Here is a 27,206-nt window from a genome sequence, read left to right on the forward strand (position 1 = left end):
ATGGCACGTCTTTTTGACAATGAGCTCCAATTCAACAGGTTTCCGCTGTAATATTCTTGTGATTGCAAAAGGACTACATTTAAAAGTACGCGTTGACCCGAGCGGCCAGGTTCTCCCACGCCGCCTTCCTCTGCGGGGGAGCCGTTGCGGTGTTGCACTTTTTTTCTGAAGACGTTCAGATTTTCAGTTGAGAGGGGTAAAAAAAAAAAAAAGGAAACACGGAAGCAGAGGGCGGCGCCAACCTCTGCTTCCCCGTTGCCGTGGTGACTCGACAAATCGGGGCTCCATTGATGTGGACTTTTTGGTGTAGTGGCAACGCCAGGTCGAACTACTCTGCGTTGATAAAACGACCTCAAATCAGCCGTCCTGGAACCCAAAACGCAGACTTTCCTCTCTCAGTTGATGTCAACTCGCTGTCCAGAGCTAGCGTCGTTGTTTGTTGAACGCGCTTTGTGAAATGGACCCCAGGTAAGGTCCTCACTGCATTATCAGGCCTCTATTACTTCTTCTTCTTCTCCTTTGTCTCATCCATGTGGAGTGTGAGGTTTTTGTCCTCCCGCCATAACGCTTGACTGACCGCCGCCATCTCGTTGGCTACTTCAGGATAGTTTTGGCGTCTTCACAATCGTGCGTTAACAGTTTGCAGAGGACGGGGCTGAGGACGCATCCTTGTGGTGTGCCCGTGTTTGTGGTGATGACGCCTGGAATCTGGTTGCCAAAATTGACAAACTGCGGCCTGCCAGTGAAGCCGTCTAAGAGCCCGTCATACAGATGGCGGGGTTCAAATGAGGCCCCGTCCGGACGGAAGCAAAGCCCTCCTCGTCCCTCAAACAAATCTCGTCCGCACAGAAGCATTTCAAGACTTGCGTGTGTCCAAAAGAAGACGCTGAGGACGGCTGTCATGTATATGCCAAGCCTGAGGTGGCGCTGTAGCGCAGCCACAGGGAGTTAACGGAAAGCGTAGAAGAAGAATCACTTTTCTCACTTGATTGCGATCTACAGAACAAACATGGCGCTGCGTGTATCGAAACAACATGAAAAAGACGGCGGCTGATTCACGTACAACACGGCTTCTTCAACGTGGCAAAAGAAAAGCAAAATATTTTGCGCAAAACGACCGTCCGCCATCGTTGTTGACAGACTGACGGTTCGCGCGAGAAGTGTCGCATACGTCTGCGGCAATGCATCGTCATCGAAGTGCGAGCGTGACGTCGTCCAGACGGACGCGTGCGCGCCACGTTTTGAAATCTTTCCACTCCGGAGTCCGCCTTCAAAAGTGATCGCTTTCAAGCTCGGAAATTGCGCCGCCGGGTGGACGAACGGCGTCAACGGTGAAAAACTTGCATTGAAACTGGCTTTGGTGTGGACGGCGCCTTCGTCACTTTTGGGCGAGTCGATAACAAATGATGGTATTAAAGTGAAGTCATCTGTGAGCGAGTTCATGTCTGTCTCACCTTTGCAATGTCAAAAGCGCATTTTTTACTACAATTCTTCAATTCTATTAGAAGAAACCTCAGTATTATTAATGACACGTGGAATGTTGTTTGCTAGTCAGCTGCAATTTTTGGGTGGGTGTTGGTGGAACTTGCATTCATGCCGGTCATCGATCTTCTAACAAGCACCAGATGAGAGTCGTTTCCAACATCTGGACTTGAAAGAGTGCAGTTGAGGTGAATGATTTGAACACGGAGGTGGATTTTCTTCTAACTCGTTAACTCAACCACGTCACATTTGCTGTCATATAACTGTAATCTAAAAATATTCATAGTAGTTGATATATTTTTGGGGTCTTTAATCAAAGTGCGTAAGCAGTTCTGATCAGGAAAAATGTCAACCGGTGTAATCCTGTTTTAGCAGTCAAATCCTCTCAGCATGATGACATGGCCTGGTTGATGACATCTGCTGAGTTTACTTGAGGCGCCATGTTGTGACCATACGTATGACCTGAAATCAAGCGTGGACACATTTTTCTTTACAGGGCGGCAAAAGAAAAATGGCCACTTTGATATTTTTCCCTTTTAATTTACTGAACACATGAAACCAATCTATTGGTGTAAGTAAAGATGATATACTGAGTAGGAGTGGGAATCTTTGAATATCTCACGATTCGATTCAATTACGATTTTTGGGCGTGCGATTCGATTCAGAATCGATTTTCGATTAAGGACCATTTTTGATTCCAAATGATTTGATTGACAATGATTTTTGCTTCAATTTATACACGTTCGAGGAATCGTTATGATCTCCTCCAGTCGGACTCGCTAATGCTAATTAGCGCGCTACTCGCGGCACTTTTATCACTCAAAGAACGACTCCACGCTGCAAAAAAACTACTTTTATTAGAATAACTTGATAGTGACTTTTTCCTTCTACTCTCTAATGTGGTTACAACTTAGTAGTGAATCAGAGAGCGTGGAACCACACTGCCCCTAAGTGGCATAAATAAATAATTGAAATAAAATTGATTTGGGGACATTTAAAATCGATGCTGAATCGTACTAAATGATAATCGCGATTCTTATGAGAATCGATTTTTGGGCACACTGAGCAGTTATTTTGTATTCACGTATTCATATTAGTACTATTTATTTGTAACAAAACAAAACACTAGGTGACCAAGCAAAAAGTTAAAGATTTTTTTTTGTATTTATCACAGGCCACTAAGAAGATAAGTGGTGGGCCGCAAATGACCCCCCGAGCTGTAGTTTGAAAACCCTTGCCCAAAGTCATTTGTCGGTGTTGGTTGTTTTGGCCTTGAGGAAAATGAAGTGAAAGCATTTACTGGTTTGAAATCAGTGGGCTTTTATGTGGACTTGGACACGAGTGGTTTTGTTCTCACAAATGTCACATGATCTCATTCAAAGACTTATTGTTGCATAATGCACAACAAGCAAGCTGTAACGTTTGACTTTTCTATTTTTCACTACTGTAGATGGCTTTTTGTGACTTTTATTTGTTGGTGTGCCGTGAATTTTCCCCCTAATGTATAATATATGCATGGTTTCAATCAATCAATTCTTTATTGTAGACACAAATAGGATCCATAAGCATAAAAGAAAAAGGGACAAAAGGGACAAGAAATGCAAAACAATCAGATCATTGAGGCAAAAGTATTTCCATCAAACGCTTCCTCAAAGCAGAAGCGTACTTACAATTGCACAATTGAGGATTTGTCAAAAGTGCGTAAAATGGAGTTATCCGACTCTTCCCGCCGCTGCCTAAATTGGAATAGCAAATGTTTTTGCCTTTGTTTGTGCCTCACAGGTAGGAATATCAGCATTGACAAACAACTGACTTGCACGGAAGCATCGCGGCAGCCTCAGCAAAAGCCGAAAGGTGTCATTATCGGCCACAGTGAGTCGGCGGATGGCGCGGCGCTTGAACTGCCACCGCAAGGAGGCCGCGTGCGGCCGAGTGCAGTCGGCTTGAAAGAGGGCACACTTCGCACGAGCTGCGTTTGCACATCGACATGCTGGCCAGTTAGAAAATGTCCCTGCAGGTACTTGACTTCACAAGCACGTATGAGAGACTTTCCACATAAATCAAAGGCAGGAAATACAACATTTTTGTCCTCCTGGCTTCTAAAAATCATCCTGCTGCTTTTAGTGGGATTCTACAAAATGTCCCGTTCTTTCCCAAATTTACAACACATTTTTAACAACTGTTGCATCCCCGGCACTGTTCGGGGCTGATCACCATCGAGCCATCCGCATCACATGAGATGTGAGGACGGGTCATCAATGTCCACATTAAACAGTGGTGTCCAAACTCGGTCCTCGGGGGCCGGTAGTCCCGCAGGTTTTGGATATTTCTCTCCTCCAACACAGCTGAAGCTCATCAGCAAGCTCTACTAAGCCTGATAACAATCCTGTTGATTGAAACAGGTGCGTTGGAGCAGGGAAACCTCCAAAACCTGCAGGACACCGGCCCTCCAGGACCGATCTTGGACACCCATGACATTAAATAAAGCCGGAAAGAGAATTCCCCCTTGCCGAACACCATTAACAACATGAAAAGGCTCAGAAAGGACATTTGACATGCATTCATTGATTTGCATCCCAAAAAGCAAGAAAGCGTACCGAGTGTCGAGGCACACCTCTATTAATGAATTCATTTCATAAATAGCTTTAAATGTTTGACTTCATCAAAAGCTTCTGTGGCATCAATAAAGCACAGAAAAACGGAGATATTGTCCGACAATTTCTTTTAGAGCATAAAAATGCACACGTCTGGACAATAACCAATCAAGAATGTTTTACTGTCAAGTGGTGGAAATATTTGACTACTTGACTCATAAATCATTCAGTTGCGCTTGCTTTGTCATCTTTAACGGCCTGTTTTTCTTCTTCTCTGCGTTTGAATACCTTCCAAAGCGTTATCATTACTAGATTGTGCAGAATGCTGCAAAATCTCAAATCTGCCTGGGACTTCTCAGATTGCGGGTTCAAATGGAGTCTGGAGGCTCGCTATGCTTGCGAGCCGTTTTCGACTCATTTCTGCATTCATTGTCACGCTCGAAAAAGTTGCTAGCTAAATAACGTGAGCGTAAATGCTTGTTTGTCTAAAATGTGCCTTCTGACTGTCTGGCAAAGTGCGCGGCGTGTAGCTCACCTCGCATTCGCAGAGTCGGCAGGCCGGCCCCCGCGGGACCCGAGTGAGCGTATGCCAAATGGCAAAGGGATGGGCAGACTATTAATTACAGTAATGGCAGACATGCCGTTTTCATCAAGTAAAATAAACATAAAACATTAAATGGGATAATCCTTTAATGACTCCCACAGGGCAAATTCAGTTAAGGAAAGGATCGCTGGGTAAAGATGGATGCCGTAATCGCCCACAAGGGAAATGAACTGACATTGACTTACAACTAAAGACTAAAAACTTTTATTACATTATTTTATTAAATGAAATGACTTGCCGATGATACGTTAACTCGGGGTCCTCATGTAAACAAAACTTGTATTCAACTGCTACAGTGGTTGCGATGTTCCAAAGGAGCCAGTAGATGGCGACAGAGATGTCACAGTTCAGCACTTGGAGCCGAGAAACTAACAATTGTCCTTTCTCTCTTTTGGCATATTTGTTTGTTTCAAATGTCAAATGTACGTCCTGTAATGCCCTCGAAGGGCGGGCGTTGACCTCAACTTCACTTTCTGAAAACATGACACTCGTTTCCTTGCAGGCAAACACAGCCAAGAGGTTTGCGCCCACAAATGATGCGGAGTGCCATGAAGTCAAATTCCTGCCCTGAAAAGAATGTCGCAATTTGGACACTGGATGGCTTCCGGCACAGCAAAGCAAGCTGAAAGGCGACACTTGCACTTTTCTTCTGTCTTCTGTTTTGTCCTCCACACGCGATCTCGTGCTGTGTCCTCCCTCACACCCTTACCAAAAAGTTGTACTTTAAGTACATCATATCCAGTTTACTTAAGTTTATTTTTCCAGTGCACTTCTTCTTGTACTAAAAGGAAACTTGAAGTAAACTCCTTGGAACCAAATTGGAACATTTTAGTACACTTAAAAGTATACTTAAGTATATTATAAAGTAAATGAATAAGTATACTTATGCATACTTTCAAGTACATTTAAGCACACTATTAAGTATACTTGAAAGTATACTTTGTGGTACACTTATGTGCAAAGTTTAGTGTACAGCAAAAAGCCCAGTGATGAATTAATAATAACAATGTCCGATTTATATAGCGCTTGTTTGGACACTCAAAGACGCTTCACAATGAACACATTATTCATGCCTCACACATTCACACTGTGGTGGCGGTTGTGGCTACTCGAGTAGTCACAACCACCCCCCCCCCCCACCACCACCAAACATTCGCACCTTCCATACGGCAGTGTGAGTAGCAACACATTGGTGTGTCAAGTGCCTTGCCCAAGGACACGACGACACGTGACTCGGGGGGAGCCGACAGCCGAACCAGCGTCGCCGCAGGATCGAATTGACAGATTGGATCCAACCAGCAAACACTACTACTAAAGGTAGCGACCTTTGCTTCCTTACTTAGAGAGTGCCTTCTAAGTATACTCCCAAAAAGTAAACTCGAAGTATACTCGGCTAATTTCGAGTATACTTACGTAAACATCTCGTGATCGATACGTTAGCACCTCGAGGAGGTTTTGTATAATTTGCGTTGAGCTCGCTACAAACGTTTGCCCTTTAAGTCGCTGTTAAAATGTCATCATGAAACCACATTTCCTAATTCATGAGACTCATGGGACATCATTCCACAGGGAACGGGAAACACTTTTGGGCAGCATGCCAGCTTTTATCAGCAAATGAAATGCTCCAGAGTGGCCAAACAACTAAGAAGAAGAAGCCGGGCCACCAAATAGCCAATGGCAACAATGAACGCCCAAAATAAATATTTTTGAAAGCCTTTGAAAATTCTCAGATCTGAATATTTGTCATTTTCCTCCATAAAAGTTATGTTTGTGTGATTTTCCTCATAACTGGCAAACAGAAATAACGCAAAGGGCCTCAGGCAGTTGAGAGATTTCAGAAGCCACACAGAATTAGCAACATTTCTGCTTGACGGGTACATTCATCAGAATCAAACTTCAAACCAATACAAATTTAGTGGCTAACGTTGGCTTGTCAACCATGCTAATAGCATAGCTGGCTAGCGCTTTTGTTAGAGACGAGATCGGGAAAAGATTAGCGCAGTGAGGCTACTTTCAAATCTTACAAGCAGTTTGCACTGCAAACGACGACCTTTAAAAATGCCCTGAAGCCGCACCATGTGAGTCTAGCATCGATTCCGATTTCAAATGTATGTGCTTTTCATAACATGCGTGCACGCGGATGCAAAAAAGAAAATATTCATCAGTGCAATTCGCTCTTCCTGAACTTGAACATAAACTCCTGAGTTTTATCCATCAACATTCGCCTCAGAGCTCGGATTCACACTTTTCTTTTGCCACAAGTGTGAGCGATCGCAGCCTCGCACGTTACACCTTATCAGTGATGATAATACTGTAATAAAAATAATAATGATCATTTGTATGGCGGACATCAGAGTCTAATATCTTTCCAACTCCCTCTGCACTATCAGTATGATTTACACCAGGGATGGGCAACCAATTTTCGTCAGCACTACTGGGAGACCACATCGGACCACTCACTTCTTAACAAGATAGAAGACACAAATGCCATTTTCAATATGGACACATTAAATATATGCGTACATTTGTTTTACTGGAACAAATATGCATTTCATTTTTCATGTATAAAGGTTCCAGCCTTCAACAACAAATGGTTTAAACGTTCCAAAAATGACCACATTCTGTGATCTAACCCGCAAAACTCGGAGTATGCAATTGCTATTATTAAACAATGATACTCTTGTTTTTATGAAATCATAACAGGAAAGACATGCAATAGTTTTGGCACTTTCACAAATTCATACATATTGTATCTCGCCGATAACATTTATTTTGCTGTCTGCTATTGTGTGAATGCAAAATGGCTGCCACATCCACATTTTGTATCAGAACTAGGAGTGTCAGGTGATTACATTTTTCTAAATCGTTTTTAATCGCATGACTACTATAGTTAACTCATGATTAATCGCCAATTGTATATCGGTTCTAAATGTACAATAGATTTTTTCCCCCTAAGTTTAACATAAAAGTGGACAAAAGTGTTAAACTAATAGAAATATGGCTGCATCTTTTAGTCATTGATACAGTAATTTCATATCAATTCATAAAAATTTTCTTGCAAATTTGCCACTTTCTAAAGTCGCAAATTTACGCGTATTTTTTCTCGGAATATTGCCCCCGCCCTGTAAAAAAATAGATATCTTTATATGTGGCCCTAATACGCCATCATAGGTTTAGATTGAGGGGGCTGATTTGGATAAGAGTGCACAAAGTCAAATTCTTGGGGGCGATAATAAAATTGCAAGAAATTAAATTTAAAATTAAAATTAGCAAATTGGCCTCATTTTTAGAGAACTGGACACACTTATGAACTTCATTGAATTTGTACAAACCAGTATGTGCCATTTTCATCCTCCAATGATTAATGATTGAGATCCCAGATCCCAGATTTTGCTGCCATATTTGTATTTTTCTTAAGATTGTGTAAATAAATAAATAAACAAAAGCTGTATTTTCACTTTAGTGTCCTCTTCATGATATATTTCCCTTAAAAATGCACATTCAGCGACAAAGAAAAATAGAAACCAAAACAACCCCAAGCCAAAATAAGCAGGCAACGGCGTTGCACTTTGCTATACTTGAATTCTCAGTGTGCCGTGAAGTGAATGATGAAGTCTGTCATTATGCGAAAACAAGACCTCAAAGAGATCATCAGAACCAAATTCGGTTCCGTCCAAGTGCATCCTTTCTGAACAAAGACTGCTCATTACACTGTGCTTAACAATTGACCTGGGGGGGCCATGACGTGCTGCAGAATATCGGAACCCCCCCCCCCCCTCACCCCCCTTTCACTTCCTGTCCTCATTTTGCCACCATTTCACCGACTGACGTGACAAATGAAGAACACATTGTACGTTGACAAAATATTGATTTTATACAGTGGATTCCACTTTTGACAGCCGTTGATATCATGACAGAAATGTTCTCTGAATCGTGTCCACAAATGAAAGTGGTTCTTATATCCTGAAAGTCATGTGGGATTTCTTGCTAGCTGCCTGATTTAACATGACAGCGCCGAACGTCTAAACGGTGAAGGGTACGACGGACGCCATTAAGCTACGGTACAGCATTCTCACCACGGCAATAAAGGCAGAGAAATGTCATTTAACAGCTGTCATTACGACGAGCGTATATTACACGAAAGGCCCACACGAATGTTTACATACAGTACAGTAGAGCAGCTGTGTAAGCGATGCTGACGTTACATCAGGTGTAGCGTTCAAACGTTACTTCTTCTTTCCACCCTTTGGAGCTTTGTCCAACCCTTGGATGTACTTGCGAGGAATTCCATAATGATCTGAAATGACAGATGAGCCACAAGCATTACGTAGGAAAACACATCCGTTATCGGCTGTAAAGAAGATAACGGTGCAAACCTAGCAGCAAATGTCCAACTTGTTGAATCTGGTTGCCTTGAATCTGGACCAGGACTTTGTCTTTGGCCCCAGGAACGGCTTGCAGGACGGAACTGGCTTGAACCCGGTGCTGTAAAGCGCTGGCGACAGCAGAAGGGTCCAAAGCGTACACCTCCAGGTTTTTGATTACGGTCACCTACGGAGCACATGAAACCCATCAGAGATGGAATAAATAAATCACCCAGATTTGTTTGAAGAAAAAAAAACTGACAAAAAGGAAAAAAAAAAGATAGCTGAGAAACAGCGTCTCCATAACATAAGACCTGGTTGGCAAACTCAATTTCCAGGGCAAAAACTAGAAAAGGCCATTTTTAGAGCAAAACGAGACTATTTTGACTTTGCATGTCACCTGGCCAAGACGACAAAAACGGAAATGCTTATAATAGCTTATGTCGTTGCAGTTCAAAGAAAAGCATCTTCAAATGTAAAGTTTTATTTTGAAACAAAACAAGACAAACAAAATGGATTGAAATGCCTTTTTGACAATACATGGGGTCCAAAAATGGACTCTACACAAGAATATCATTCCTTTGCCAAATGACATTGGAGCAGTGTTGAAAAATGTGTGCCTGGCGAAAGGTTTTCTGTCTCCCCTGACAGCACTTCGGTTCGGCCATCTTTCTGTGCCAACATTTAGTACAAATGATCCAATCTATGACCAGCTTCTTGAAAGGGGATACAGTATGTCCTTGACAAAGCACACAGTGGAAGGCCTGTTGCTGCCACCACACCAAACTCCTAGAGGAGGCGTTTGTGCAAAGCCGAGGAAAATCTATTTTCAGGGCTACAAATAGAACCAACTCATCAGCGTCAACAAAAGCTCCATTCGGTGGACGCTTCGGAAACCGATAAAGCTTTATCTGTACACACTTCAGATGATTTAACACCAATTCCGAATGAAGCTTTTGGCTCTGCATGATTTGTCAATGCCTAAGCCACTGTTTGACATTGAGATATTTGGTATTAGAAACACAAACTGTACTTCCAGTTAGTTATAGATATTATAAAATCACTTCTTCTTTTTTTTCCTCCGTTGACAAAAACGGTTTGTTTGTTTTTCAATTGTATTTGTAGTTATTTCACTAGTTTTCATGAACGACTAAATAACTTTGGTGGAGAAACATCTGGCCAGGCAGCAATTTCGCAAACCTGCTCCAATGTCAATTGGTGAGCCAAGAAAATGTAATGCTTACAAAATAAGTGCAAAAGTGACAAATAGTGACGGCTGTACGTGGATCCCGAACCAAAATAGAAATCAAGAAATATGTATACAAACTTTTGGAAAACACTACTGTATGCATATCCATCGATTTCCCACACTACCTAACCAATACAATTCCATTTAAAGTCACTAGCAAATTGCAGAGCAGCGAGATGTCGGGGATGGCGGTCACCTTCTTATTGGAGCCTCGGGAAGCCACCGAGACGTCGATGGGCTCAATATGTCCTTTCTTTATGAGGGCTGTTTGTCCAGGAAACGCTATTTGATAGCACTCCTGCATTCTCCCCAACGTCCTGCAATGACAGGGCAACGTTTCAATTCCGCTACAGTTGTGTGAATTCTTCTTTTTCATCTCCTCAACTCCCACAAAATATGGACTAACGATTGACACCGTTTCAACAACTTCAATAAGCTCCAAAAGTTTCACACAAGCAGGCCCATATTTTTCCACATTCCACAATTTAATGTCAAATGTTCCCCCATTCCTTTTCAATTCCCTTAAATAGCGCTCATCATCATTCCCAGGTGTTGGATATTGCTGCAACGGCGCAGTTGGTAAAATGCATTATTCAGTGACCAAGGGGTCAATGGTTCGAATCCCAACTCTCACTGTGCAATGCAAATGTTACAATTTCCACCGGACACAAAATGATATACATAAGTACTAAATATCATATCATAAAATGAACTCATCACATAAATGTGGATTAAACAAATCAAATCTGCAGTTTTCTACCAAAATAATGAATACAATTACGTACCATTGTCAACAATTTTTACATGTCAACTGTAGTCCAGTGGTTAAAGCAGATGGCTAGTGCATTGAGACCAGGGTTCAAATTCAGGTGGCAGCAGATTTTAGTCCAAGTTCAATTTACTATAATAATCATTGTCCAGTCATTTAACATCCATTATATTCAATATCACTTCACATGATTGAGTTTCTTTTGATATCATTCCATATTTTCATTGACGACATGAAACTCATTCAACATGGCGCTTCTGTTTGATTTAATATCATTCAGTTATAGATGATAATGAATCATTGTCACACAATACTGTATTCAATATCCTTAACTCTTTGACTGCCAAAAACGTTAAATAACGTTTAGTAAAATCCTAGGGAGGAGTGCCAAAGACGTTAAAAGACGTTTGTTTCAAAACAGAGGTGAACCTAACCATTTTCTATTGTTGATTACTGAAAAACGGAATAAGGTAGAAACAAACTTTTTTTTTCTGATGAAAGATGAGAGTCCAATCTTTCATTTGGTACTATATGTGTTTCCATAGTCCAAACACATAATTTTCTGTGGACCTTGAAAGATCAGTCAAAATGCTTAAATCGGCTGGCACCCACGGCATCCCTTTTCTGAAAACGTCTGGCAGTCAAAGAGTTTTAATAAGCATTCCACAACATTCCACATGAATTTTACTTTGCACATAATTCTACATGCATTCAACTTCCAGCATTCACACGCCAGTTCCGGAGAAATTGCGTAAGTCTAGTCACACAAGTGGCATGAAGGAAGGGGTGTGGCCGTTACTATTCCCTGAAATAGAACTGGTTTGAGCGTAAGAGTTTGCCGTCATCCTTGCCAATATTATCGTGAAGTAAACTGAAATGTGACTCTGCCATTGAAAAGGGCGCTCCTCTTCATATTTGTGCCTTGCTTTGTTTTCCTCATTCTGCCATTGTGATGACCACAGTAGTGATGTCATGTGACCACAAATCATCTGTGTCTGTCTCAGTGAAAGTTTGATAATCAGTCACACTGTGATGGCAATAACATCAAAGTCTTATTTCTAAGTTGCCTTTTTTTAATGCGTTCCAACCTTACCCTACAATTTTAGGATCAACCTTAAAGGGATTATTTATATGCATATAATAATTGAATTTGACCTTTGACACCATGGTGATGTCATTTTGAATGAAATATTAGGTGTTTTGCTGGTTCGTTTCCTAATGCAGAAGTAAAACGCCCGGTTCAGTAAAAACTCTGAATGGCCACGCAGGCCATCAATTTTGCAATAAATATTTGAATTCTGAAAAAATTCTCTTTGCCGCAAGAAATTGTGGAGGAGAGGGAAGAAGAGAGAAGAAAGAAAAGGAGAAGAAAAAAAAAACCCACACCAAAGCCAGCCAGAATCTTTTTCTGGGATTTTAAGACTGCACTTTGGCATTGCAATGTGAAAGATAATTCTTCTTTTCCTTTGGGCTTTTCCCTTCAGCGAATCGGTTGCCTCCATCTAAGCCTGTTCTCTGCATCCTCTGCTCTCGCACCACCAACCACCTTCATGTCCTCTTTAACTACATCCATAAACCTCCTCTTTGGTCTTCCTCTAGACCTTCTGCCTGGTATTTGGAAACTAGGCATCCTTCTGCCAATATATTCATTGTCTGTCCTCTGGACATGTCCAAACCATCTCAGGCTGGCCTCAACCTCCAAAGCCTCTAACATGTGCTGTCCCTTTAAAGTAGAAGTACTGTATGTTATCATTTACTTGAAAGCTACAATAGGTTGTATTTTCCAAGTCTTGAATTTTAGTCATCATTTCATTAACTCTTTGACTGCCAGACGTTTTCAGAAAAGGGATGCCGTGGGTGCCAGCCGATTTTAAGCATTTTGACTGATATTTCAAGGTCCACAGAACATTTTGTGTTTGGACTATGGAAACACACATACTACCAAATGAAAGATTGGACTCTCATCTTTCATCAGAAAAAAAAGTTTGTTTCTACCTTATTCCGTTTTTCAGTAATCAACAATAGAAAATGGTTAGTTTCACCTCTGTTTTGAAACAAACGTCTTTTAACGTCTTTGGCACTCCTCCATAGGATTTTACTAAACGTTATTTAACGTTTTTGGCAGTCAAAGAGTTAAGGTCTCAAAAGTCCACGATTCAGCGTTAACATGAGAAAAAGGTGTTCCGAATAGTTTGACGTTGAAACGCTTGGACTCTGTCGTGAAATGCTGACACTGATAACTCAAACGTGAGCACGTACATAATGTTGTTTTGTCCAACGTAGGGTTTAAAATGTAAAATTACGACCAGTATGTGACGTTTATCTCTAATCTTTTCTTGTGTTGCAGATTCAGAACAAACCACAGGGAGTCCCATCCAGAGGCAGCAGAATAGCAAATCACATTTGATTTGGGGTTCAAGGATTATATTAAAACAAAAGTTGAGCCGGTGAACATTTCTCCTTTTAAGTGGTTTTGTGTTGGAAATGCAACATATTGATCTTGCGTTTTGTGTACGTTTGGCTGTCTGCGTTCATGTCATTTGTATGTGCATCATTTTTTTATTTTTAGTTCTAATGCAACTCGACCCTAAAGAGAGGATGAAATGTTATTGAAGTACTTGCAGATTGTATTTGTTTGATAAAAGATAAATTAATTGTCCATCAATTATCCATCACCTGACTTTATGCACCACCACAAGATCCTTTTTTTTTTTTAATTATTCGACTATTGTTTTTTCGAAAGAATGTTAATAAACCGTTATATACATATTTTTCAAGATACAAGCCGTTGCTGGATTTTTTTTGCTTCAACTTGTAAGCAAAAATCTGAGATAAAAGCGTGAGATGCGTCCAACAAAGTTAGGTTGGCAGATGGTGAACAATTCTTTAAAAAAAAGAGCCTTCAGACTGTTTATTGCCACTCGTCATTAAAATTTACTGTCAAACTAAACATAAACCCAGTCCATGTAGCTAAATGCTAAGAAACAAGTCGTTTAGAGTCAGTTGTGAAAGTGATAAAACCGTACAATTTTATGGAGAGATACCGTATTTTTCTTATTAAAAGGCACATGGCAAAATGTTTGCGAGGCTCGAACATATCAATGTCAATGTCACAAAATAAATTAAACTCATGCCTGAGTTAAAGTCAGGCTTTGTCGGTCGTAGGATAATATCTACTGTTTCTGTGTAAATATTTGGCAACTGTTACTGCTAAGTGAAAAAATTCCCATCTCACTTGTTCATTTTCATCCGTGAAAGTGAAAGAGAGAATAAAAACATAAGGGAAAAAAAATCTGTGACCAACACAGTGATAAGCTTTCCATCGATGGAGTTTGACAGTTTCTCGATCTGTTGACACGTTTTTGAGCATCAGCAATCTCAGACGCTGATCAGAGAGGGGCAATGTTTTGCATCACTGTAAATATCACGTTCAACGCAGACCAACACGTTACTACCAATAGGGTTCGGGGACGGTCAAGTGAGGGGTTGCTGTGTAGAACAAAAAGCTTGTTTGTGTGGTGTCATGTCGCGGCAAAAGAAAATCCCCAACGTTACCTGCTGAAAAGATCATCCCACTTGAGAGTTTCTATTTCCTGGTACTCTGATTTCTCCAGTAAACAGTCGCATAAAGTTGGGTCGATTCTCACGTAACTGTTGGAAAAGCAAACACACAAAATGATTGTCTCACTTCCGCTTGCGCATTCAACCTGATGGCAGGCCACATGCTGCTTTATTTTATTAGTCTTTCATGCCTTTATCAGCTTAATCTCTCATACCGCTAATCATCTATTTATGTGGCACATGAAACGACAAAGATGGGATTTTTGGGCCTAAAAAGAAGAACAGCAAGACCCCTTCAGATTCGGAGTCACATTTCAGCATTTGATCTGATCACAGCTGCATCACATGCCCCGGGAGGTGAACGTTGGTACTCTTAACCACAATAACTGAACTATATTGAACCCTGAAGCAAGCTGTGCCCTTATTATGCTTCTAATCTTCCACAGTTTATTACTGAACGCCAACAACAGAGCTTTTCTTTCCATCTTGCCTGCTGACTAAAGGAACTGCTGAATTTAATGCAAACACTGTAATGTCATTTTAATCATCTTCGCAAAACAACTATTATGCAAAGTGAAATGTTTTGTATTCATTACTTAGCACCAATGCACTCATGTTTATGTATTTGCAGAAAGTTGATTGTACTTACTTCTTATTGGTTTCATCCACCAAGTCATTCTTCTTCACATATTCCGTGACAATGCTTCTCACCTCAGCAGCTTGCAGTGCCGCGCCTTTCCTGCGGGAGCGCCAGAGAACATCATTTCCATCAAACATTCCACGTTTAGGTGCAGATGCGCCCCGTGACCTCGTGCTGACCTGTTGCCAAGGGCTTCAAGAGCTTTGCTAGAACAATGGCAGAATATGCTGAGAGGATTCAGAGGTGACGTGCGATTGGCAACAGGAGAGTTTGTCAGCTCTTTTGGATTTTAAATTGATTGCACATGCCAATAAATAAAACATCATACAGTGGTATACTATAACACTACTATAGCAGTTATAGTAGCACTTCATGTTACATACAGGTAGTGCTAATTTTATCCGCTATTTTGAAATTTAGTCTCAGTTTTAGTTTTAATCATGCTTGTTAGTTTTGATCATAGTCAACCTCACCCCATTTTTATTTAGTCCATTTTTAGTCGACTATAAATGTAACATTTAGCCCATGAAAACAGAATATAATTCGTCTAGTTTTAGTCAACAAAAACTGTCAACATTTTAGTCTAGTTTTAGTCATGACAATCATTTTACCCCTGTATATATTTTTTTTTTGTCAGCAGATTATGTTGAACATTTCGGATCTAAAACTATTTCACATAAATTTTTCTCTCATCTTTTTGATGAAAAACAACTTGACACACAATTGCTACTAGTGGCTGCTATGGCTCCATGCTACGAGCTAGCAAGTTAGCCTGCATTAGTTAGCGGTCGGATTAACATTATTGTTGGAACGTTATAGCCGTTGGATTAATGTTACATTAGAACTATAATTGACTCTCTTTTTTTCACCTTTCATCGTAAATCCACCTCCTGACTGTCTCATGGGTTTGTGCGCGTTGCACTCGCTAGCTGCTGATTTGAAAGGGTGTGTGTCACTGTGTCACATGACAGTGTCACATGACAGTGTCACAAACATGACAGATTAGCAGAGATAAGATTTTACAAAATCATATATTTGTCTCGTTTTTGTTCATGAATTAATGCCTATTTTAGTCCCGTTTTTATTAAGTGAAGTCTTTATTAGTGGACGAAAATGCATACTGATTTAGTCCCAGTTATTGTTTCTTAATGAGGGTTTTAGTCTAGTGTAGTCTGGGTTTAGTCTGGTGAAATATGTGCATTGACAAAATGATCTTTGTTAGTTTTCCCTGATGAAAAGAACACTACATACAGGGCACATCTGCCCATGTTTGTGAGGCGCGTGGCTTTGGTTAGAGGTTCGCCACGTTGGGTGCGTTAGTGGGGTCAGTGAAGTGAGGCCAGTTAACAGAACGGCTGTGCACACCGAAAATACTCGTAGCAAAGTTTCCACCAATCCACACCATGAAGAAGAAAGTTGTGAATGTGAAAACAGCTTCACCCAGTAGCAACTTGCAAACTTTATATTACAACAAGTCCAAAAACCATTCAGGACCGCACATGAGTATGAAATATCCAACTTTTGACACAGGTTGGCAAAATAACAGTCATGAGACTCTGGAGATATCAAAGAAGATTTACTTTTAAGGTCGCAAGTGACTTAGATTTATAAGTGATGTAATGTTTTGGACATTACTGTAAAAATGTTTGCCAAGCAACACACATTTGATACTTTTCCAATTATAGCACACCATAAAACATATGGAGCCAAGCAGTTGGGGAAAAGCAAATCAATACAACAGGAGTCATTTAGACACTTTCTTCCACCTTCTAAAAGTCGACTTTGCCGGCTCTGGTAACTTGATCCCGCCACTCCGCCTTTACGGGTTGTTTGGAGGTTAAGTTCTGCCACAGTGCAGCCCAGGCGGAGTGGAAGCCTAATTCAAAGAAATATGAAACATGTGGGTGCTTCTTCACTCACAAGCTTTCTCAATTCGTAGGGACATGTTTCATTATATGACTCACAAAATAATAGGGATGGTTGATTTTTTTTTAGACCAATACCGATACGTAAATCTTCAGTACTCACCAATAACAAGTGCCGATACCATTAGTACTGATGATACATTAAGTTTAAAAAACAAAACAACAAAAAACAATGAAAGATATATATTTTTAAAGGACCTATATATCCCAATTCATTTCCTTAAAATTGCTTGAAATTAATGACATTGATTATTTTTTTAATTTGCTAATAAAAGTCATTTTGCATAGAGCATACCATAAAATGATTTTTTTTTTTTTTTTAAATAGATAAATAAAATGAAACAAATAATCCAGTGGCCAGGGAACAAAAGCTCCAATCAAAATATGTGGTTGTACAACTTATTTTTAAGGAATACAGTGAAGTGCAAATAATTCAATTCAATACAATAGGGCTTCAAATCATTTTGTAACATCTAGCATGTTAAGAATTCCTCAAGCGGTTTAGTGTGTGATGTTTAAGGATTTCTTGTTTTGAAATGCATGCTTTTAATTTGGAAGGCTGCTCTGTATTTCTCTTCCCTGTTTCACGTTCTCCGTTCGTCATTCATCTCATAGCAGTGCAGTAGTCAGAGACAATATACGATATGATATACACAGATCTGTCTGCACTTCAGAGCAAATTAAATTGTTGAGTACAACTGAAGACTTATGTGCTGTCTTCTCTTACAGGATGGCCCCTGTGGCGATCAATACGTGCAAAATAGGCCTAACCAATTAGTTCCTGACCGAACGTCCATAAGAGCGGGGGCTGATACCAGTATCGATATCCATTGCAAAAGCCACGCTTCGGATCGTATCATGGATTTGAGTCATGCATCGGATCCTTTTTCGAATCAGAACTAACCACTGATCAATGATGATCCGTTCCACCACTAACCGATACCGTGAAATGTGTCCTGGTATCGGCCTGATACCGATACCCGGTATCGGTATTCCGCCCATCCTTAAAAAATACACACACCTTTTGCTCGCATCCTGAAAAAGAGGCTGCAGTCGAGCTGACACGGAGTATAAAGTGGTGATCTCGGGAGGATGATACAGCGTTTCCCCAAGCGGAATCGCTTCCATGCCTGTCTCCTCGGGAACAGAGAAACGTAGTCTACATGTGACACACATAGAGGGAACAAATGAGAACTTTGATGTGTTTCCGTTTTGAATGTCGGTGTGTAAATGGCAAGCTGACTCTGGGCTTTTCCAGTCCACCTCTACGATGCTTTCCACGCCTTTTGTCAGTTCTTTCACACGGATGATGCTGTGCTGCTGCTGCATGACTTGCAGGAACTTGGAAAGCTGTTTGAAGACTTAAGTTGAAAGAAATGTCTCAAACATGGCACAAGTCAGGTTTCCATCCAATTGTTTTGACATTTTTAAGCAAATTTACTGAAAATGCGCAAAACGGACATGCAATTTTTGCTCATTTCCATCTGTTCTTCTTTTGCGAATATTGATAGGGGACTCCATCGCTGTAGGTGGCGCTATACATCATAGAGATGTGATCCACCAGTCATTTAAAAGAAGAAGAAGACCAGGAAGCGACTGTGCCATGTGCTGACGTGAGTTTGCTTTTATAATTCTTGATAAACCGTAGCGTTTCTTTGCTGTTTTCCATCTAAAATTGCATTAATATTCACCTCTTTAATTAATTCCTAAAAGATTTCTGTTTGGTCGTCCCCCCAAACATACCTTACTTTATGGTCAGATATTGCTTTGTGACTACAAACGTACGTGCGACATAATATCCAGTCAAAACGTGCGACGTGTATCCGATACTGCCAGCGGGTATTTGCATATTCCATAGCTATAATTCACATTTTTTCCGATACACTTCAAAATCCCCCTCTCTAAGCGTTTTTTTTTTTTTTTTTTTTTAAGCCCTTTTTCGAATTTCTAGCGTTTCCATTCGGTTTTATTTCCGCATTTCTTGAAAATTCGAATAAAAATGAGTGGATGGAAACCCAACTACATTCACATGTACCTTTTTATAGCTGGATTTTTTTATATCTAGTTGTTTTCCGCTGGGGCTGAAGAAAAAAAAATCCAAAACAGAATGTTAAGTAAGTGAATTCCTCTTGAGCGCTTTGTGACTAACGTCTGACTCGTTACCAGCAGGAAACCATGTGGTTGCGGAGAAAAGTGCTTGTCAGCAGAGGGAGCTCTGATTTCTTCACCTTGCTCTTGAGAGCCAGGAGGAAGCACTGCCAAAGTAAAGCATCCATGATCTCTGTGAAAACAAAATATGGCCAGAGTCACACCATTTCCCCCTTTCACCATTACACCACCATGTGCTCATGAAAGAGCGCCGCGTACATCCCAGCATGCCCTGCAAGCAATTAGTGAATTTTTGAATTTGAATTGACTCCTGCGTCCTGTCCCGTGTGAAGCTGATCGGCATTAAAGGAAGAGCGCTTGTGGCAAAAACCACAGCGCCTCATCTAAAGCATGTTGCTATGATCACAATAGCAATAAATGACACGGAAGAACCACGCGAAGGCTATGTTACACAAGCCCGGGGGTATTCTTACAAACTCACGTCGCTTGGCAGAAATAACCACAATGGTTTTGATGGTAGACTTCAAAATTGCAATTTTACAAAGATTATTTTCAAAACAATCCTTTTCTCCTCTGATTGTGCCACGCTCCACAATTTGAGTGGAAATACTTGGAGTGTTTGTTTGACTGAGGTTGATGACTGAGAAATGCAACAAATGGTGTGCGGTTCCATGTTGTGGTGTAAATTCCAAAGGACAAATGGGAAAACGACGTCGCAGAGGTCAACCAGCTATGCGCTCCCATTCTAAAACAAACAGCTTGACAGCAAGTCACTAAGCCAACAAGAAAAAAAACACATTTGCTTGTACTACCTTTAAGGTTTTCTACATGCAACAAGCTAAACTGAATACATGCTTTCTCCCTGGTGGAGGTAAAAAAAAACTCAACTCATTTCATATGCTGTCAGTGTATATAAAATGTATAATATAAAAGAAAGAGAGATTTAAAAAAGGATCTACTGTCAAATAATTTTGATAACATTTATTGCCTTTTTCAAAAGCCTGCGATGAACAAAAAAAACCAGTGCTCGATCACCCAAACATTTAATTCTGGTGTTAAACGAATACATGTCAATCTTAGCTTAGCAATTAGCACGGCCTCTTTGTCTCGTGCTAATCATCCGGTCGTGACAACGATGGAACAGCTTTTTGGCCACAATGGAGGTGATGATTACTGACTTTGGAGCGACTCTGCTTTGTGTTTAGTGGCACTAGTAGCCAGCTGAAGCTCAATGCTAGTTAGCTGGTGTGGCGTAGTCGGCACCGAGTTTGCCTCGACTGCCCACTTCCCGCGCATAGTTGACATAAGTGTATTGCAATGCGCGTCCAGCCCAGTGAAGCAAATTTTTTAACAGTTCCAAATAACACTCAGCGCAAAACATTCAGGTTTCTGCAAATATGCAACAACAAAAAGAAGGAAAAGCCTACTAGAACTATATTTAGGGTTATTTAGAGGCACTTAAAGCAAGTGTTTAACCAAGTTTGAAAGTGATTGGTTGGGGTGTGCTGACTTTTTATATTCACCGGACAAGATAAGTACAAATATTTTCCGTACCAGTTAAAAGTTTAGATACATTTTGTGATGGCAGTGAATGAGAATGTGCACAAGATGTTAGTGTGACGATGGCCTGAATGTGGTACCTTGTGGTGACTTTTGATCTTCTTGCTCCTCCTCTCCTTTCTCAATGCTCTTTTCGACTTCCCCTTTGTCTTGCTCAACCACAGCAGGGCAGGCTTCATCTTTGACCGGCTCGCTTGCTTGATGCTTCTGCACTGCACTCTGCTCACCTTCCTCCTCCTCCTCCTCATCTTCCTCACCTTCTTCTTGCTCATCAGTCACACATTTGTCACCATTCACATCGTCTGCTTCACCCTCCGCATCTGGTAAAGTGGGAGGACTGGACTTTTCTCCAAAAGCCCTGAAAAACAAATTAAAGTGGACATAGAGCTGCTCGATTATGAAGAAAATATTAATCACGATTAATTTGGTAATAATTGAAATCACGATTAGGACAAAACAAGAAAATGTTTAAACGTAAAAAATAAAAAGACAAATACATTTCTTTGAAACACTATAATTATGTAAGTTCCTTTTGGACCAAATAAGATTTAGTAGTCATTTTAAAGCAACACTAAGGAACTTTCTGTTGATTATGGCACCGCCATATGGACAAAGTCGGTAACGTTATGCCTGAAGGAAGACCATGTTTCTCATGAGGACAAGCGCATTGCATCGTTTTTGAGCTCAGGACACTCAAATTGACTTTTGTCTTTGTAACAAATGGGTAAAGGGGGAAGTGACGTATAAAGCATTCAGCACATTTGTAGTTTTTTGTGTGCCTGTGTTCCGACCATCCTCCTCAAAGTTGCGTAGTGCCAGTAAAAATGATGCAGACTCCCTCAGGCCATGTTTCATTAGAAGAGTTATGAAAATATTTTATTAAGGTTGAAAAGTTCCTTACTTTAAAAAAGGTGCAAATATATGAATTTAAACAACTCAAAATTTGTAATAATAATATTTTATTTTTGCTTATGATTATACCGAATTGTGGAGTGTAATAATTAAAATTATAATTGAATTTCATTTAATTGCACAGCCCTAAGTGGACATATGAAAAGCAAACTTTTAAATTGATTGTAGACAAGTACAGTGGTGCCTTGAGATAAGAGTTCAACTGGTTCTGTGACTATGCTTGTAACTCAAAACACTTTTATCTCAAATCAACTTTCTTGAATGAATGGAATTGACGTTAATCCATTCCGGCGGCTTTCCCTAAAAAACACACCAAAAAAAAACAAATATTTTATTGTATATTTTTTTTTTATAATAAAGAGAAATATCACTACGATACTTAACAGAATAATAACACAATTGAATACGATGTTAAAGATCAGTCATTTTCAAGGACTCCACAGTCAGAAACAGTACATTTGCACTTTCTCAACCAGTAGTCAGACAACCACCAATGTCTTAAGGCTTGATTAAGCTGCCTAAATAACAAACAAGAGCACCCTGCAGCGAGAGTCTTATGAGAGTGTCTCATGTTGGAAAAAAACCATGAGAACAGCAAAAATTGGAAAAGGGATCTACAACCGTTGTCCGGATTGCTGGCAGAGTCCGGGCAGGGGACAACAAACACGATTATAGCATCTTTATTCAGTTAGCTAGCCTGTACTTTGGTGATTGTTGATCATTAGCCCACACTAATGAATATAGAGCATGTAAAGGACCTTTAGCGCGGTCGAATGCTTCATTCGAGGATGGTCGGAGGTCGGATACATCCGAGTTGTTTATTCCCAGTTCCGACCTGAAAGCGTTTAAGGCGAAAGTAAAGAACCAAAATGGCGGATAGTGATAAATTGTTTTTTATTTTATTTTAGCAATCTTACCTTCTCGCAATTGTGCTTCATTTATTGTTTTTAATCTTATTCTTGTAAGCAATTCCATACAGTTCAGTAGTTCACCGTATAATTTCATGCAGGGAGATAGCGACATACTGTCACGCCCGTTTTACATGAAGTTATGTCAAATATTTATGAATGAAGAAATCTGGTTTTAAACTCGAGTAAATTGTGTTTTACCATTCACAGTCTGTGTTTCCAAATGAGTTGTAGAATGACGTCACTTGTAGTCTGCCGGTGAAGTTTTTTTTTTTCCCCCCCTACTTTCCGAGTTCAAGGGGGCGGTGCCGTACACACTTCCTGGTTTGAACTTGGAAAAGTCAGACTTGCGTCCATCCTCGAATGTAGCATAAATATAAGCTTTTGTTTTTCCACATTTATTTATCAAGGGTGTTCAAATCTGCAAAATAATTGCATTCATTCATTCTGACTTTAGACCAGTGGGTGGTGGTAGTTTTCAATGATCAAAAGATAGAAGATGAAGATAGAAGAAGATGAAGATAGAAGAAGAAGACAATAGAAGAGCCCCAACATCATTCAGCAGGGGACACTAAACTATGTTATGCATTCAGTTTGCTTGGTACAAAGTTGATCGACCTCCATATCAAAATCCCGTTCAGTTGCCTCCCAAATTGAATTAAATGACTGAATCAACTAGAATTTAGAATCACTATTATTTATCACTAAAATGGAAATATCTTGTGATACTTAATCACTCTCACTGATAATGCTGCCTTGCTGTAATCCCATGTTAACCAAACATAAGAGTATCTATCAGAAACCAGCGACATCAGCTGAAAAGTGCAACCGATAATATGTTGACGAAAACATTTCATGCCAATTATCTCTGCCGCCGTGGACAGATTACTCCTGCGGTAACACAGCGATCATTGAAGCTGTGGCTTGCGGGAAAAAAAGCCACTCACCAGAGATGATCCATGTATGTGTGCAAGACACACACTCCTCTTCCTTTCATGCCCACACTTTGCATTTCTGCACTAGAGACTGCAGCGGTGCCAATTGCAACAGGAGCTCTGGAATCATTAGAGTTCTGTTAAACATGTATATGTCTATGGGGAAAAAAAATCTATAAAAAAAAGACCATACTTATTATTAACAAGTGTAACAGCGCAGGCGTCACCCTGTTTTACATCTGGGAGTCCACTGGAAGGCACGACCACACCAGGTAGCATGAGATCTGTAGACGGGAAGTTTCTAAATGAATGCAACTTCTTGATCATTCCAATAAAATGTAAAAATCTTTTCAGCTCTTCAAAAAGAAGCTTACCAGCTCCTCCGATCAACTTGTGAAGAACAGGGGGCCATGTCCTGAATGTCGGCAGGGCAGCAGGGTAGCGCCAAAGCGTATAGACTATTGAAATATGAAAATGCACATTTTAATTTCATAATGAGCATTCCATCGTTTTGATGTTGCTGGCTTTTAATCACCTGTAGGATAAAGTTGTTTGTCCACTTCAAAGAACAGCGGATTTTTATGACCAACGTATAATGTCACAGTGTCTCCCTTATGCGCATATATCTTCACAACATTGAAATCCTCTTTGTTCGGGACCAGCTCTGTTATTTCATCAGAAGAGAGAGATGGGAAGGCTGCTGATATGTCAGCCTTGAGCTTCCTCCTAAATAAAATACAATATTATTTGGGTGAGAGAATCCAGTAGTCTACAATTCATGTCATGCCAGAGATACATATACATTAAATAGTGCATTCAAAAGCGAATATTTTGTTTAGAGTAACAAAGAACAATGAGCCGACTACAGCGGTTTTTATTATTATAATTTAAAATTTATTTTGAACATGCATAGAAATAAGAATAAAGTAACTAGTGAAAAGGGCGGGGAAGCCAAATTAAACCTATAAAATATGAAGTAAAAACCAAACAAAAGTAGAGTTAGAAGTAATCAATACAACATCTGCAATATCATACCAGCTTACACATTCTCGAAAAGGAGTAGGAGGAAGTATATAACTATACTTAACTATTCCTGCCCGCATACACCTATTTCATTTTCAAATGATTTCAGTATTTAAGAATATTCATATCTATCTATACATAAAATAAAATGCAAAACACAATATTCAAATTTACAATACATTGTGTAATGCCATATTTATCTACCAATATGTAGTTATCCATAGTATTTTAATTTTCAATCACTAACCCATCAATATACTTCCTACGTTCATTTTACTAAATAGTACACCTTGACCCTTATTTTCCTCAGTATTTCTACTCTGCATTATTATATTCTTACCTTACCTATACATCAACAGTAACATATCCATCCATCCATCCATCCATTTTCTTGACCGCTTTTCCTCACAAGGGACGCGGGGGTGCTGGAGCCTATCCCAGCTGGCTTCGGGCAGTAGGCAGGGTACACCCTGAACTGGTTGCCAGCCAATCACAGGGCACACAGAGACAAACAACCATACTCACAATCACACCTATGGACAATTTGGAGTGTTCAATTAACCTGCCAAGCATGCCTTTGGAATGTGGGAGGAAACCGGAGTACCCGGTGAAAACCCACGCAAGCACGGGGAGAACATGCAAACTCCACCCAGGAAGGCCGAAGCCCGGACTCGATCCCACGTCCTCAGCACTGGGAGGCGGACGTGCTAACCAGTTATACACCGTGCTGCCACAGTAACATATAGTAATTGTTATTTATTCCAATTCTGTGCTTAACCAGCCTCTTCCCTTCTCTCCAAAATATTTATTTTATATGATTTTTTTTTTAACTGATTGGTTGTTGGACATTGTTGTAGTTGCCTATTTAGTCTGATCCACATTTTTGACTTGAGACACATTGGGAAAACGTCAAACTAAAGCAATGTTGTTTCACTAGCAGCTACAGAACATGCATCTAATAATGTCGTTGACTGGCAGACGGGATTTTGACTCTTGTTGTGGATTACAAAATGTCGAGGTTGATTTATTGAGATTTAGCAACAAGCACAGTCTGTCGCCGTCACTCACCTGTCGGATCCCTTCATTACGACGTTGGATTTAACACGAAACGATTTTGCAAACATCTTACCAGAAAATGAATTAAAATCAAATGGGGGAAATACCGTATAATATATTACATCCTAGTATGCAAATAATAATAATGATTAAAAAACTCTTAATGCAGCTGCTGATGCGTTGCGTTCAACTGCCCGTCGCGTATTTACTTCCGACGTGAAACAACTAAACAAGACCAAGGCGTTATGGTTCCGCTGACCAGATGTTTAGAGACAACAACATGCTGTTTTTTGGATTAATAAAGAAAGAAAGAAAGGAAAAAAACGAGAAAAAAAACATGTGGCATGAGTCACGACTGTTGTTTTGTGACTCATTTGTACTGCGTCTCCCCTCTCTCGGAGCTACTACCGGATGCTGTTATTTACAGACAACGCTTCATCTTTATGGAATCTAAATCTAATCTAAATCTAAATATGTGGTTTTGAGCTGCTATTTTGTGGTTTACCAAATTAAACATTGCTCTTTCATGTAAAAAGCCCACTATGACATCATGCCATCATTCCTGGCAAGTCAACGTGTCAACATGTCAACATTCTGTTTGTTGGAGTTGTGAGGCAAGTTGGGGAAATGCAGGCATGTCAGATCACATGAATCTCATGCTTTTTAGCAGTAAGTGAGCAAATGGGTCGCCATTCCTGAGGCACATATGTTTCATGTAAACCTACTGAACTTCCTCACAATCTCACGGCACGGTGACAGAGTCAAGTTAGTCAAGTTTGTAGTCACAAAGCAGAAAACTAATACTTAATCAAGATCTTCTTGAAGACTGAATAGGACAAGCATATTTCCGAAATTGAAAAATAGAAACCCATCTGACAAAGAAGTATTTTTGCATTTTGGCAACCGCTTTGACTTGTCTGGATTATTTGTTCCCTTGTGGGTGATAGTCATCATCTTACAGAAGATCCCCTTGAAAATAGATCTTCTGTTCTGATCCATGCAAATCACAAGCTTTGTTGAATTGTTTGTCTTTTCCTGTAATTGTGTTATGAAGTCAGCCTAATTGAATCTCTTTATTCGTCTTCATTATTACACTGTCGATAGTTCCCACAAAGTCAGCCGGTGGGCGTGTCCAGTTTCCTTCCACCATATTGCTTGGAGTGTCACGGCTAGAAGCCTAGACGATAGTATAAAATAAAATATAATAAATAAAAATAAATAATATTATTAAAACGGCTAAATTGACGGCAATGACTGAGCACGCAAAAGTCCTCTTTGCATCAGGAAAGCTTACAGGCAAAGGAACGCCAGTGGTATGCCGCAAACATTGTAGTGATTCATATACCTACACATTGAAGAAGGAAGATCTGGAGAACGGTGCAAAACGGCAGCCTCCGGTCACATGCATCATGGACACCGTGAACTACCTTATAAAATGCGAAGAGTGCGTATACCTTTGAACAACTAAAGGCATATAAATCAATGGAGGCCATCAACCAGCTGTGTTGTGGATGG

General features: G+C 40.2%; 1 protein-coding gene across 2 annotated transcripts; it reads right to left on the reverse strand.

Annotated features, from left to right (window-relative positions):
* Nucleotides 1-7,192: 7,192 nt before the first annotated feature.
* Nucleotides 7,193-25,912, reverse strand: eif2d (eukaryotic translation initiation factor 2D). 2 transcript variants are annotated; one of them, XM_077544981.1, is made up of 15 exons: nucleotides 25,704-25,912; nucleotides 24,148-24,338; nucleotides 23,987-24,070; nucleotides 23,806-23,896; nucleotides 23,625-23,732; nucleotides 20,938-21,215; nucleotides 19,352-19,469; nucleotides 19,224-19,269; nucleotides 18,432-18,538; nucleotides 18,210-18,347; nucleotides 15,273-15,362; nucleotides 14,618-14,713; nucleotides 10,490-10,610; nucleotides 9,057-9,231; nucleotides 7,193-8,977 (listed from the first exon to the last, which is right to left on the reverse strand). In XM_077544981.1, exons 1-15 carry the CDS (start codon nucleotides 25,757-25,759, stop codon nucleotides 8,907-8,909), a joined length of 1,770 nt encoding a protein of 589 aa, XP_077401107.1. In that variant the 5' UTR covers nucleotides 25,760-25,912; the 3' UTR covers nucleotides 7,193-8,906. The 2 variants fall into 2 exon arrangements, with proteins under 2 accessions (XP_077401107.1, XP_077401100.1); XM_077544974.1 differs by having other exon boundaries at nucleotides 18,210-18,538.
* Nucleotides 25,913-27,206: the final 1,294 nt, after the last annotated feature.

This window comes from Vanacampus margaritifer, chromosome 1 (assembly GCF_051991255.1).
Source record: "Vanacampus margaritifer isolate UIUO_Vmar chromosome 1, RoL_Vmar_1.0, whole genome shotgun sequence".
Taxonomy (NCBI): Eukaryota; Metazoa; Chordata; class Actinopteri; order Syngnathiformes; family Syngnathidae; genus Vanacampus; species Vanacampus margaritifer.

Coding starts and splice junctions, on each gene's coding strand:
- eif2d (XM_077544974.1), bottom strand. CDS start 25,759: ATGTTTGCAAAATCGTTTCGTGTTAAATCCAACGTCGTAATGAAGGGA. Junction 10,611..14,617: donor TGGGATGATCTTTTCAGCAG/GTAACGTTGGGG, acceptor CTGTCATTGCAG/GACGTTGGGGAGAATGCAGG. Junction 9,232..10,489: donor CCCGAGGCTCCAATAAGAAG/GTGACCGCCATC, acceptor TGTGCTCCGTAG/GTGACCGTAATCAAAAACCT.